This window comes from Antrostomus carolinensis, unplaced genomic scaffold (genome assembly GCF_000700745.2).
Source record: "Antrostomus carolinensis isolate BGI_N321 unplaced genomic scaffold, ASM70074v2 scaffold36588, whole genome shotgun sequence".
Classification (NCBI taxonomy): domain Eukaryota; kingdom Metazoa; phylum Chordata; class Aves; order Caprimulgiformes; family Caprimulgidae; genus Antrostomus; species Antrostomus carolinensis.
The window spans coordinates 17,092-29,617 of record NW_010331534.1 but is presented as its reverse complement, the minus strand read 5'-3'; the positions used below and the strand labels follow the sequence as shown (position 1 = coordinate 29,617).

The 12,526-nt window shown below is 41.0% G+C and overlaps 1 protein-coding gene across 1 annotated transcript in view; it reads left to right on the top strand.

The window, feature by feature from the left end:
• The window catches only part of JAG1 (jagged canonical Notch ligand 1), a gene marked incomplete at its 3' end in the record, with an annotated part of 30,232 nt that overhangs the window by 664 nt on the left and 17,042 nt on the right, over nucleotides 1–12,526 (top strand). Inside the window, exon 3 of the mRNA XM_010173249.1 lies at nucleotides 10,899–10,950. Coding sequence (XP_010171551.1) covers nucleotides 10,899–10,950 — 52 coding nt within the window. The remainder of the gene's footprint in view (nucleotides 1–10,898; nucleotides 10,951–12,526) is intronic.

Below are 12,526 nucleotides of genomic sequence, written 5' to 3'. Positions count from 1 at the left end.
CAGCACAGAAATGAGTAAAATGTGGTGGTGTTTTTGTTTTTGTTCCCTGGGGCTCACAATGCACAGCCTGTTAAATTTGAAAGTCAGATGTGCAGTGAGGGGGATCTAAATGGGTCAGGGAAGCAAACCCAGTATCTCTGCACTTTACAGCATGAATAAGTCTCTTGAGATTTAGAAGGTCAGAAGTTCATTTTTTTTATTTTTTATTTTTTTTTCTTCCTAACCAGTGAAGTCTTGGGCTTAAGCCAAAAGAGCAGTGGGTTAGGGGCAGTAGAGGGATCCCGTGTGAAAAGTGTGTGTCATAGCTGGCCTCCTTCCCCAGAGCGTGTTTGGAAGGCTTCCTGCTTCTCCCAAGGGGAAATCTTGCTGCACTGCTTGGTGTTGATGGGAGCTGCTGTTGCTGCTCTTGGTGAACTCATTGCCAGCTTCCCTGGGAAGCTTCCTATGTTTTGAGCTACTTGTGGACTCAAGAAGCTAAAGACTGAGGAAAAACCTGGCCTTAGCGTTTGGTTCATTTCACTCACTCTTCTCCACAGCACACCTTTTCCTGGCTACTTGCCTCTGCGGTCTGTAGATTCTGGCTTCCCTCTAGTTGTGTGCAGAACTTGATGGCTCCAAGGAGGTGGGACTCTCTGCCAGGCACTTTCCCAGCATTGTCCACTATAGCAAATTCTGGTCAGCCTTGTAGAGTGGTGAGATGGAGAACAGGTGACCCCTTCATTAGCTGACTCCTGCTTCGTTGTTGATCATACAAATAACACTTGCTTAGACTTCAGTGCTGCTTGTTTCTTCTGGGGTGCTCAGGAGGGTTGAAGCTTTGATATGGTCAGCTCTGCAGAGGAGCCCTCTACTCACTGCAGAGAAACTGAGGACCATCTTTCCAAAGTGGCCATCACCCAGGACAGATCCACAGATGCAGGCTGCAGGGCCATAGGGCTTCTGGACATAAAGATTGCCATGGCCTTGGATGGCAGAAGGTGCATTATTTTGTGTCCAGCAGTGCTGTGTGCAGGCAAGCAAATGACTGATCTGGAGGGCTGTGATGCACACTCCACAGTCTGTTGTGTTTGAGGTGGCTCTCTAGGATGCTGTGGTATCAAAGCTGAAAACTCCCCAATTTATGCTTCTAAAACTTATATTTAGAGATCACCTAGGAAACAAAACTGTTTTTCCCACCCCCCCTCCTCTCCGGAGGCGCTGAGCAGACAATTTCCCACCAGCTGCCTTGGGATATGTTGATGCTCAGCAGTTTTGAAAATCTAGTCATCCTAACCTAGATGCCTAAGGTCATTTTTGTGAAGGGAGGAGGGCTCTTACGTGCACGCAGGGGAGGGGTGAATCTTGTTTCCTATCCTCTTGTCACTATCACTGCTGGTGAGGTGGAAGCATGCATAGACTTTCCACTCCCTCTAGAGCTTGTCTCTTCCTAGTCAGATCAGGACTGGTTGCTGGGAGGGCCTGGACTTTTTTTTTTTTGGGGGGGGAAAGCCCGCCCCAAAAGCATTCCTTCTCTAGTTTTAGTGTAGACACCCACTTGGTAATCCTGTGGCCAAGGACTGCAGGCAGCCATGTGTTCTTGAAGTGTCCTGTGCTGCCTCCTACCTGCCTCTGTCAGTGGTGACTTCTGGAGTATTGAGGGCTGGAGAGGCACAAGGGTGAAATCAAGTCTGCATTTTTAAGGAGATAGTATTACAAAGTACAATAGCAGAGTTAACAAAAGTATTCTCTGTTGAAAGTACAAGTCCTTCCTTTATTTCTTTCTCTCTCTTCTTTCTCTTTTTTTCTAACATGAAATGAGATAAAACTGTTATCAAATATGCCATCAAAGGGATAAAGGGCTTTGTAAAAATCTGAGGTATTTGAAGCTCTGCCAGTGGCTGTAGTGCTTTTGTTGCAGATTTTGATTTTTTTTCAGAAAAGTCAGGTTCATCAAGGATTTTTTTTTTTTTTTTTTAAACTAGCCCCCTACCCTGTTCCCAGTAATTCGAGTGCCTTGAATCTGTAGATATGTGTATGTGTATAAAATGATGTGAAAACTGAACATGTTCTTTCTAAAATACCTTCTTTTCATAGGGTTGGGAAGGGAAATCTGTGTGTAGAGGGTGGGTTTAGGGAGGTGGGGACCCTGGGAGAAGTTTCTTAAGCTTGCTTGCATCTTAGTAAAAGAAATGCTTCTATTTTTTTTTTGCTGAATGTAATTGAGCACTGGAATCCTAGAGCAGCAGCAGCAGAACTCCAGTGCAGCCTTTGAAATGTATAAAACTCAGAGAACTTCAGACACTCTAGTTCCCAAGACTGGAATTTTTGGAATAAACTCTTGCATATCTCCATGCACAAATACACATTTTGAGATTGTGATGATAGTCTGTTTGCAATTATCCAGCCTACCTCCCAGCTTTAACTTCCACAGGACACAGCTTTTTATGCTAGCCATTGTGACTTTCAAATGGCATTTGAACAAAAGAATATCTAATGTGGCAAAGCTCTTATTTGTGCTAAAATTGTGTACACAAATCATTCTAGGCATTTTGAAAGCTGTACAGATAAAGTAGTAAACTTAATGAGTCAACTCAAATCTGATGCTGAAATTTCAGAACTTAAAAAAAAAATATTTAGATGGGTGAATACTGTTGACTTTAGCAAAAGCTTGAGACTGGCATTGGATTTACCAACGTGCCTAATCATGTGAGTTGTCTTTGAATACAGCCAACCAAAAATTACAGTAAAAGCAATAGGAGCTAAACCAAAATGTTAATCATATAATGCACTTGAATAAAAATTCATGCTCATCGTTGAATATGTATTGTTTGTCTTCTACTGTCTGAGGGAGGCTTTCCTTGGATGTTCCAGTTTGAGTCAGTAACATTAAGAAGTCTTGTTGCCTTGACTACTTTAAAAAATTAAAAAAATATATATTTTCCCATGTCAAGCTGCCCCCCCCTTATGTCATTTGTGAAAAATCCTTATGTTGCGCTAGAGGTCTTGATTCATCGTGTAGGAGAGGAAGAGAAGAGAACAGTGTGCTTTAAATGGTTTGTGAGGTTTGGTTTGTAGTTGTAATGTAGATTTGAAGTGTCAGAGTCTTATTAATAACTTATGCGGTTTGCTCTTGTCAGTTTTGATACGTACCCCTGTGAGTAATGGGTATGGAGATGGTGGGTCATAAATTAATGGAAGTGATGGGAGGTTTGAGTAAGTTGCTAGGAAACAGGGCAGCAGAGCAGCATAAAGGAACTAGAGTGCATCAGAAAGCTGCCCCTGCAGTAGCAAGCAATCCGTCAGTAAATTGAAACAATAGTGATGATGACTTAAAAACAAAAAAAACCCCAAACCAAAAAACAAATAACCCCTCCCCCCCCCAAAAAAAAACCCCAAAACAAAACCAAAAAACAACAAACACATAAGCTTGCTTGCTTCTTGCATTCGTTTTGATGCTTCAGTGACTTTCTTGACAGGCAAACTTGGCTTATGAAGCCATATAGAAAAGTATGGAACAAAAGAATTTCCATGTTCTACTTGTCAAAGTCTGTCTCAACACGTTTTGTTTCATGGTAGACACATGCTCTTCTCTGACATAAATCAAATCTCTTGCCTTCCTTAAAGAATCCAGAGTGCCATGTGTGCTGTCCCTTCAGGGAGCTGTGCATGAATTAACTAAGCAAAGCTTAGCACTAAACTTTGCTTTTATGTAAAGAAAGATCTTTTTGGGGTTTGGCGAGACTGTAAGAAGGAGGTCAAACTTGGCAGTTCCTTTGGTATGCATAGCTCCAATTTCAAATGGCTTGTTTATCCTGAAATTATGATCCTTGCAATTATTTAATATAGGGGCCAATTGCACCAACACACCAGGAAACTACTGAGGTGGAAAAAACCCTCCAGCACCTAAATGACTTTAGCATAAAATATGATTAAAAAGAGTTCTGGACATCTTATTTTAACCTTACTCTAAAAAAAAAAAAAATAATATAGTCAGCCTTTCCCATTTTTAATGACAAATCTTGCTGCTACTGGTTCCTGAAGACATAAAATATCTTTTCTGGGAAGGGATTGTTTTTTCTGGTTAGAAAAAGATAATGAAAGAGCTTTAGTGGTTTTTTTTAAGGTTTATGAACTTTTTCACCCCCTGTCTTGACAAAAGGGGCTTCCAAAACACTAATTTGCAGCTGATATTAAAGTAACAGCCTTTTGAATCTGAGAGAAAAATATCACTTCACTCAACTGCTTTTTTTTCTTTTTTTAATAAAAAAAAATACAGGTCACAGTCATAAAACTAAAGCTTGTTTTTTGATTTTTGTTTTTTTTTTTTTCCCCTCCCTCCAGTTAACTTTTTGAAAACTTGTAGAAGCAAATGCTAGATATTATTCAAGCTTTTCTTAAAGAATTCCTGATAAGCCATCTTGGAGCACGGGCAGATCAGAAGAAATTTTTATAATAACAAAATGCATATTAATCAAATCCACACTGTCATTTATTGTTGACTAATAAGTTAAGAATAAATCTCCAGCACTCAAAGCACAATATTTTGCCTAGGATTACTGTCCAAAATGGAGCTGAGAGTATTAAGTGACATCTGAAGCATAATTAGCATCCACAAGGCTGGTTTTTCCCAGGACTGCAGAGAAGTGATGCATCCATTCAGAGCTTTTGGACTTTTTACATGTTCTTAAGAGTTATTTATGTTTCAATCAGTTCAGAATGTCATCTTCCTGGTAAATCCATTTGATTATATTACCATAATATGTCTAAAAATAAATACTCATCCTGCCTGCTCCCAGAATTTTTGTTCTTGTTATCATAAAGGCCTGCTCCAGTTTAACTGCAGTGGCAGCTGGATTGGGCCTGGCATTGAAGCTTATTCCTAAACTCTCTCAGACTACATACACCCAGCACAGTCAGCTTGTTTATGCAGCTGGAAGTCTGAAAATGAATTGCATAAAATTGATGCTTTATGCTTAAAATTCTAGTTAACTCAAGCAAAGTAGCAGACTGAAGGCTGGAGTAGAAGTAAACTAGTTCTGAAGCTGGTAAAGTTGAGCCTTGGCTAATTAAGTGAGATGATGTGCTGCACAAGAGGCTTGTGCTCTCATGCTTGGCACTTCTTCCAACTTCAGTTCTTAAGTCTGATGCCCTGCAGTACATGCAGAAACCTTAAGCTACAGTTATTAAAAGTATTTCTGTGTAGATAATACATCAGAATTGGTTTTGAAAGTTCCAACTAAACTTGACTTTTCATTTCTGCTGATGGATAGAGGTTTTACATGTTAACTGACACAGCTGTAATAATTTTAGCTGGTAACTCATATGCCTTAACATGGGGCAAGATGTCAAAACTAGAAGCTGTTGCGTTTATTTCTTGTTAGTCTGTGGAACTCATGGTTCTGTGGTCACTGTTGTGCAGCACAAATTAGACTCCTTATTCTTGTAGTATTCAGAAGAAACTGTAAAATATGGATAGAAGTGGTTAAAGCGGTTTGTAAATAGTCAAACATCCAGAGTCCTTTACCAGCTCAACCCAGTTCTTATGCACTTATGTAAATAAGTAGAAAGGCTTCTTGTTTGGGCTTGCTCTATGTGAACCTGACTGTTTTGCTTGGCTGGCTACTAGGTATTCTCTCTATTAACCTTGCCACCCTTTTGTAACTGGTGCATTTAATTAGCAGTGGGATGCTTTAAACAGGTAGGGGGACTGATAAGAGCGGGTAATCTGCTTGTTGGGAAAGGTTGAAAGCAACCATTGACATCTTGACCTACCTGCTAGTCTTTGACAAGTGGGGCTCCGTGAGAAAATAACTCCGTAACGAGATAAGGTGCTAATTAAAATGCTGCTGTCGTACGATGCACCCTGGTAGCTGAGATCACTTAAAATCATTAGTTTAAAAAGAATGAAAGACAAAAAAAAAAGATGCTATACTTTTCTTTTTCTTTTTCTTTTTTTTTTTTTTTAAGGGAGGACCCCAAGTCTCCCCCTCTCTCCCAGTACATTGTTTGGTTAATGCATGCTAGTTTTATGATTGGAATACATTGTAGCCCGGCCACCCAGACAGAGGCATTGACTGCTAATATTAACCAAGAACAATAGTGTGGCCATACTGACTGCAGTGAGGATTACCGAACATAATGGGGCCCATCCAAAAATAATGCTAATACAGGACAAGCAACAGGAAGCAGCAGTAGACTCAGCATTGCTCGGCTCCCAGACAAACCATGGACTTACTTCACACAATGGCAACTTCAGCACATTATGTATTCACAGGATACTCATTATTCCAGCAGGCTTGCCAGATCAGAGATCTGCCTGGTTCACTGGATGCTTAAGCGTATGCATAGTTGGGATAGCGGTACTTTTGCGTCCTTCATCATTTGGCAGGAGGGTGGCAGTTGTGTCGTAGAGAAGGTCTTAACTTCAGTTACCAGCTTGGCTTGTGCCAAGGCAGAATGGGGGAGGGGGGGGAAGTCTCTCCTGGAAGCTGTGTTAATAGTGTTGAATTTGTTTTCGTGTCTTCTATGTGGCCATGAAGCGTTTATCTGCACTAACAGCAATGAGGAATCTACTCAAAATGAACACTAAAGGCACAGCACGCTCCGTTTTCATGTGGGCATATTCTGATGAGGCTCTTGGCTGGGCTGCTGCTTGAGGCTCAGCCCAGCGCTTGGCCACGGACTCTGAGGCGGGAGATCGTTTCAGCTTAGACTCCATTTATATACGCAGGGTTGAGAGAGTAACAGCTTCTTAGGGTGTTGCCTTACCCTTACATAGGCTTTCCAAAGAAGAGCTTCCTGATGACATTGCATTCAACAAAGGGTTAAGGAGTTAGATTTTTTTTTTTTTTTTTTCTCCCCTTCGTTTCTCACATAGGTCCATATCTCTTCTGGATGAGGAACCAGTTGCCTTCAAATCCTTTGAAGGAATATTCTGTTGTCAAAGTTGACTGGCTGTCCATGGGATGGTGTAGTGATGTATAGAGTCATCGTGACTTGTCATGTGGCAACAGGGATACCCAAGTGAGGGTCCTCATGATGTTTAGAGGAAGTGGTCTTGGGTCTACCTTTAATTCTGCTCAGAGATGCCCTCCTCCCTGGCCCTTGGACACTTTGAAATACTCCTCAGTTTCCTTCTTCCCTATCTCACCCCTTTCAAGCTGAGGGGAGGAAGGATTGCTGGAGCTCTTGGCAATTTGCTGTGGCCTGCTGTGACAGCGTGCCAGTCTCCTAGCCTTTTTCCCTAGGACATAGGCAGGGTGTGAGCAGTGTTTTCAGACTCATCTTCACAGCTGTGCGTGGCTGGTGGAGCGTGAGGAGAACATTGCTGGGCTTAACCTGCTCTCCTTGTTTGGCAGAGGAGGAGCCGGCGCAGCATTCGGAATGCAAACTTCCCACTGCATTTGTCTAGTCATGGTTTCACATGCTCAGCAAAGTGCTTGCATGGTTTAACCACAAGGATAGAAGGGAAAGAAGTTTGACTAGTTGCAACCTCTTTCAAAAAGGAGGCAGTCCTTTCGCTAATGAGCCTGATGTTTTAATCTTGCTCTGTCCCACTGACTTGCAGAATGCCTTTAGAAGCCAAAGTACAAAAATACTTCTTTTGGGTGGATGTCTGGGTGAAGGGAGGGAAGAAGGTAATAAAGCTGAGAGCTTTAAACACCTGCTTATCTGGAGCTGCTAGTATTTCATTCAAATAACCAGAAAAGAGGTTGTGTTGCCCTTTCAGACTTCAAAAGGGACAGTTTCCCTGGATTTCAGGGTCTTCACAGTGTTTTCCAAGTTGTATTATCAATGGATCAAGACTAAATCGTGGTGTCTTACTGTGGAAAATGGCTCTCACACTTTGTTGCTTTCTTTGTTTTTTGGATTGTGAATGTAGGCATTTCCATCCTCTTGTAGCTTAACTTATAGGAGTTTTGCTTAAATTTGGCCGTGCCACCTTTCAGTCCTCTGGGCTGATTGGACTGTGGATGTTCTGTACATTGTGCTGGCTTGCCATTCCTTTCGAGCTGCCTTTCCTCTCAAGCCAGAATCCTTGCCTTCTGGTCAAGCTCAGGTTTACAGTGGCTAATTGGGTGTGACTCTGGAAAGTTGACTGGTGCCTTGTTGCCTAGGACATTGCTTTGATGGAGTAAGGTGCATGATGTGGAATTCTTGTGTCTGGAGATATATATATTTATTCAAAGATGGGCAGAGGTCATCTATGGGCATGGGAAAACTTAAACCTCTGCGCTGTAAGTAGTCATTCCTGAGATATCTGAATTGTTGATCTATAGAGTGGGGATGATATGCACTTTTAAAAAATCTCAACAGTGCAGTCTTTGCACAGAACTGCTTTTTGAGGGGGAGGAATTGGCTAGAGGTGTGCGATGGATTGTTGAGGGAGGCTTGCTACTGTTGTGGGGCTGTGGATTTCTGTGGGTCTTTTCTTTACAAGTGTCCCATCTTGAACACAAAGTCTTGTCCTTTCTTTGCCCCGTGCTGAGAGGGACAGAGCCAAGAGATTAAACTGCCATTCTTTGTATCATCCCTTTTCAGGACAGGGATTCTTCATTTAAAATATTCAGATGAGGTGAAAGGGGGCACATAGAAACAAGGGAATTGCTAGGGTAGGTCTATTCCCTCTGCATTTTGTTTCCATCCAGTTAAGCAGCAGCGTCTCCTCTCTTTAAACAAACTCCTGTGTGGTGTTGGCAAGTGGTCACACAAGTTATCTAGCAACAGTAGCACTCAAAGCTAGGATTCAGCCTTTCCTTTCCTTAAGGGCTAGGTGTGTTGGTAAACAGTCCTGAGAACCAACCGGGAACTGTTGCTATGAGTTTAGACAAAATATCTTCCAAAACAATTATGCAAGGCAGAAAGGAAAACATCCTTAACTTTATTGGAAGTAGCTCTAGTTGCCATAATTCATTCTCTATATCATAATATTTTTTTTTTCAAAGCTTGCAGTAACATGTTGTGCTTGTGCTTCTCTAATGTTGGTAATTAAACCAGTGAGGAAGCACCCAAGATAGTGCAATCTATATCTAGAATATGGCTCAGGAGTTTTATTCTGGTTTTGTTTGGGTGTTTGTTTTTACCTCTGACTTCTGTAAAGACTTCTTAAATCTGCTTTAAACTATGTTAAATGATTGTGTTTGTCTTTTATTTTATTTTTAGAGGGGTTTTTTTTTTTCAAGTTGACAGACTTGGTCTAGAATAGTAACAAATAGCATGGAATTCTTATGAAATATTAACCAAAAATGGTTTGGGCCAATGGAGCCTCTGCATAGAAGTTTGGGCGCATGTCTTGGCTTGCCCAGCTTTGCTTACTTTTTGAAGCATTTTCCCACAGTTATCAGTGAACGAAATGGAATCCTAGTCTGCTTTGAATATGAAACATATTTAGGCTATATTCCAAGCCGGTGTCCATCACAAACTAGGTTTTCATTCAGAGGCTGCATGCTGTGTCCAGTCGTGAGAAAGCAGTCTGTTTCAACTATGTTTTCTTTATTTTCCTTCTTCTTTTTTTTTTTTCTTCTCTCCTCTTAAGGAATTTGCTGTCTGCCTTATATTTGCATCTTGTAGCAGCTTACTCTCAGAACTGTATTTTGGTTTCTGTTACAGAAAAGGTGTTAAGTGCTACAAACTACAAATGAGCAGACTGTGACTGAGCGCAGATACAATTAAGAAGAAATAAACCTTACGATACACAGCTTTCATGGCAAAGCATCAAAGCCCTTCGTGGAGAGTTTTCATCTGTTCTATTCTTGTTCTGTTCACCAGAAAGATGTTACGTTTATTACCTCACTTATAGATATTACACTTTTTACTTTTCAAGTCTTATTTTCTTATTTTTCCTTAGTTCTTTCTTTGGGGGGGGAGGTGGGGGGATGTTTTGTTTTGGTTTTGAATTATTCTGTAAGTTTGGATGTGGCTGGCTGAATGGCAATTTTGAAAGATACAGCCTGAATAATAACATCTCGGAGTAGAGCTGGGGGAGGAGAAGATGTTTTAATGGCTCTTGTTCTCAAGTTAGGATTGAAGATAAAGGTGGCTTAGATGTAATAGCTGGCATCTTTCCAACCCATGGAGTCACTTCAGTTAGTTTATGCTTATGATTGTTATTACTGGAGTGCTAGAGAGCTCATTGGCAGATGAGTGCGTCTGTAAATGTGACACGGGGTGGAGGGTGCATCTTCCCTTTCCCTGCTCTCCCAAATAGTCTGATTCTAGCTTTTGTTTTACAATGCTTCTCTCTCACCCCACCCCCTTCCCGTATCCATCAGTTCTTCCCTCAGTTACCTGATACTTGTGGGAGCTTCGATGGCCCTCATGCAGACAAAGCTTTCAAAGGGGGTGCTGAAAAGCAAAGTCCCTAGAGATTGCGCTGTCAAGGCAGAGCACAGTAATCTTAGCAACACTTCTTGCTTTCAGGGTGGCTGGGGGAAGGGACATCAAGACTACTTTTCTGTAACTAAAATTCTTTTGAAGCAGTTTTTGAGGGTGAGGGTTTGGTTTTGGGTGTTTTGGGTTTGTGGTTTCTTGGGGGGTTTTTTTGATGCTGCTATGCTAGCCCGGTGTTTTCAGTCTTCCATGTGCAATTCTTCCACACATGCTTTATTGTGGCTACAGCATAGTGTCAAAGGCTGTATTTCCTGGTTAAGTACATAAGATGCATTAATGATGACAAAGATGAGCTATCCAAGGTAAAAGGTCTTCTAAGTCAGACTTAGTAGCTTATGGTGTTTCAAGAAGATCATGTTTGTCTCAAGTATAATCTATTACCTATTTATGTTTTCAAGTATTCCATTTTAGGGCAGAGACCAGGATTTTTCTTTTAAATTAAAATTGTTGGGTCATTTTGGGTTTGTTTTGTTTTTCTTACGGTTGTGTGTGGTTTTAAAACTAATTCTTCTTTCTTTTTTTTTTTGCAGAGATCCTACACATTGCTTGTTGAGGCATGGGATTACAATGATAACTCTACTAGTAAGTATTCATTCCCTGGTTTACTTAGTTCAGACACCTTGATTTCCTGTCTGTTGAAAGGCCTTTGGTAGTCTAACCAACTTACTGTGAAGTAGGGCATGAGGAGAGGGAAAAGCTCTTCCTCAGACAATTCAGAGCAACTACTCCGGGCTCTGCAGCAGCCTGTCTCCCTCATATTTCCTGTAGAGGGTAAGTAGCTCCCTCATCTAGGCACCAACAGTTTGATGCCTAAAAATAGATGCTGTTAATTCTTTCTTTCTTCTTAGGGAGAATAAAAGCCCAGGGGTTTCTTCAGGGTTTTTTGTTTAGATTTTTTTTAATTAGGAGTGATATTCAGAAGCCTAAGTCTTTTTGACTTAGGACCTCTCTATAAACTATGTACTTATCAAAACTGAACATGCTGCTTTAAAAAAAAATAAAAATCCATAAGACTTGGTATAGTTATTCATCTAATGACTACAGATGAGAAACAGGACTGACTACGAGGTTTTCCTCAGGAGCTGGATGTCTAGGGATTTATATTCAGGGGCTGAAAAATATTTACCAGACACAACGTGGTAGAGCTGTCTGGAAATCAAGGGTGGGAATCTTTTGCCTGGAATGTCATTGGTTGGTTTCAGAAACTCTGATAAGCTTTTCCTGTTGGCTGGAGGAAGCTGTATAGAGTCTCTCTGCATATGAACTGTTCTACTTATTGCCTACTGTTACTGAAGCAGGTGGGCAAAATTAGCTCTATTTTCAGTCTAAGGCTTTAATAGTGTGTGGTAAAAGCCACAGGAGAAAGTATGAATCTGAACTCATAAACCTTTTGTTGACACATCAAGCCTTTTTCCTCAATGAGGAATCAGCAGCACTGTGGCCTTTCTTACACAAATCTTGTAACAGCTTCTTGTAGTCTGCTTTGGAATGGCAGGTGACAGCCACACAGTAATGAAATGGACTCCATGCTTCATGAAAGAAAGTCCTTGTAGCAGTGTGCACAGTGCTGTGGCTGTATGTTTTAACTGGTGAAGAATACACAGCTTGGGAATGGCCTTTGGTTCTGGGAACCTTTCTGCACAGATATGCTCTTTATTTTTTATTTTTTTTAATATACATAGGGTGTCCTATTAGTTCTTAGTTCTAGAAAATAAGTTGTCCATTGCAGATTATTCATGTGACCTGTCTGTGTTGGCCACGATTTGCTTTATAACCAGCCACATTCAACACTGTTGTACTACCTGTGATTTCAAGCCCTAATGCAGCACAGCCATGGAGCAGTGTCTGGGAAACTTCTTGGCTCTTGACTATGGAGTGTTTTATGGAGGAACAGAAGATTGCTACAGCAGCAGAGTTGTATTAAAAATGGAAGATGCCTGAATTCAAAATGAAGGTCTTGTTTACAGTAGGATCTGAGAGTTTTTTCAGTCTGGGTCTCTGCCACTTTTACTATTATTAGAGCTCATCTTTTTTCATGAAACAACTGCATTTCCAAAGCTACACAATGAACCCTTTCTTTGCTTTTATGTTCTGGAAGTCCAATTGTCTTAAGACAAAATTGCCTCATTTCTCAGCAGTGCATTTGACCAAGTGCAGA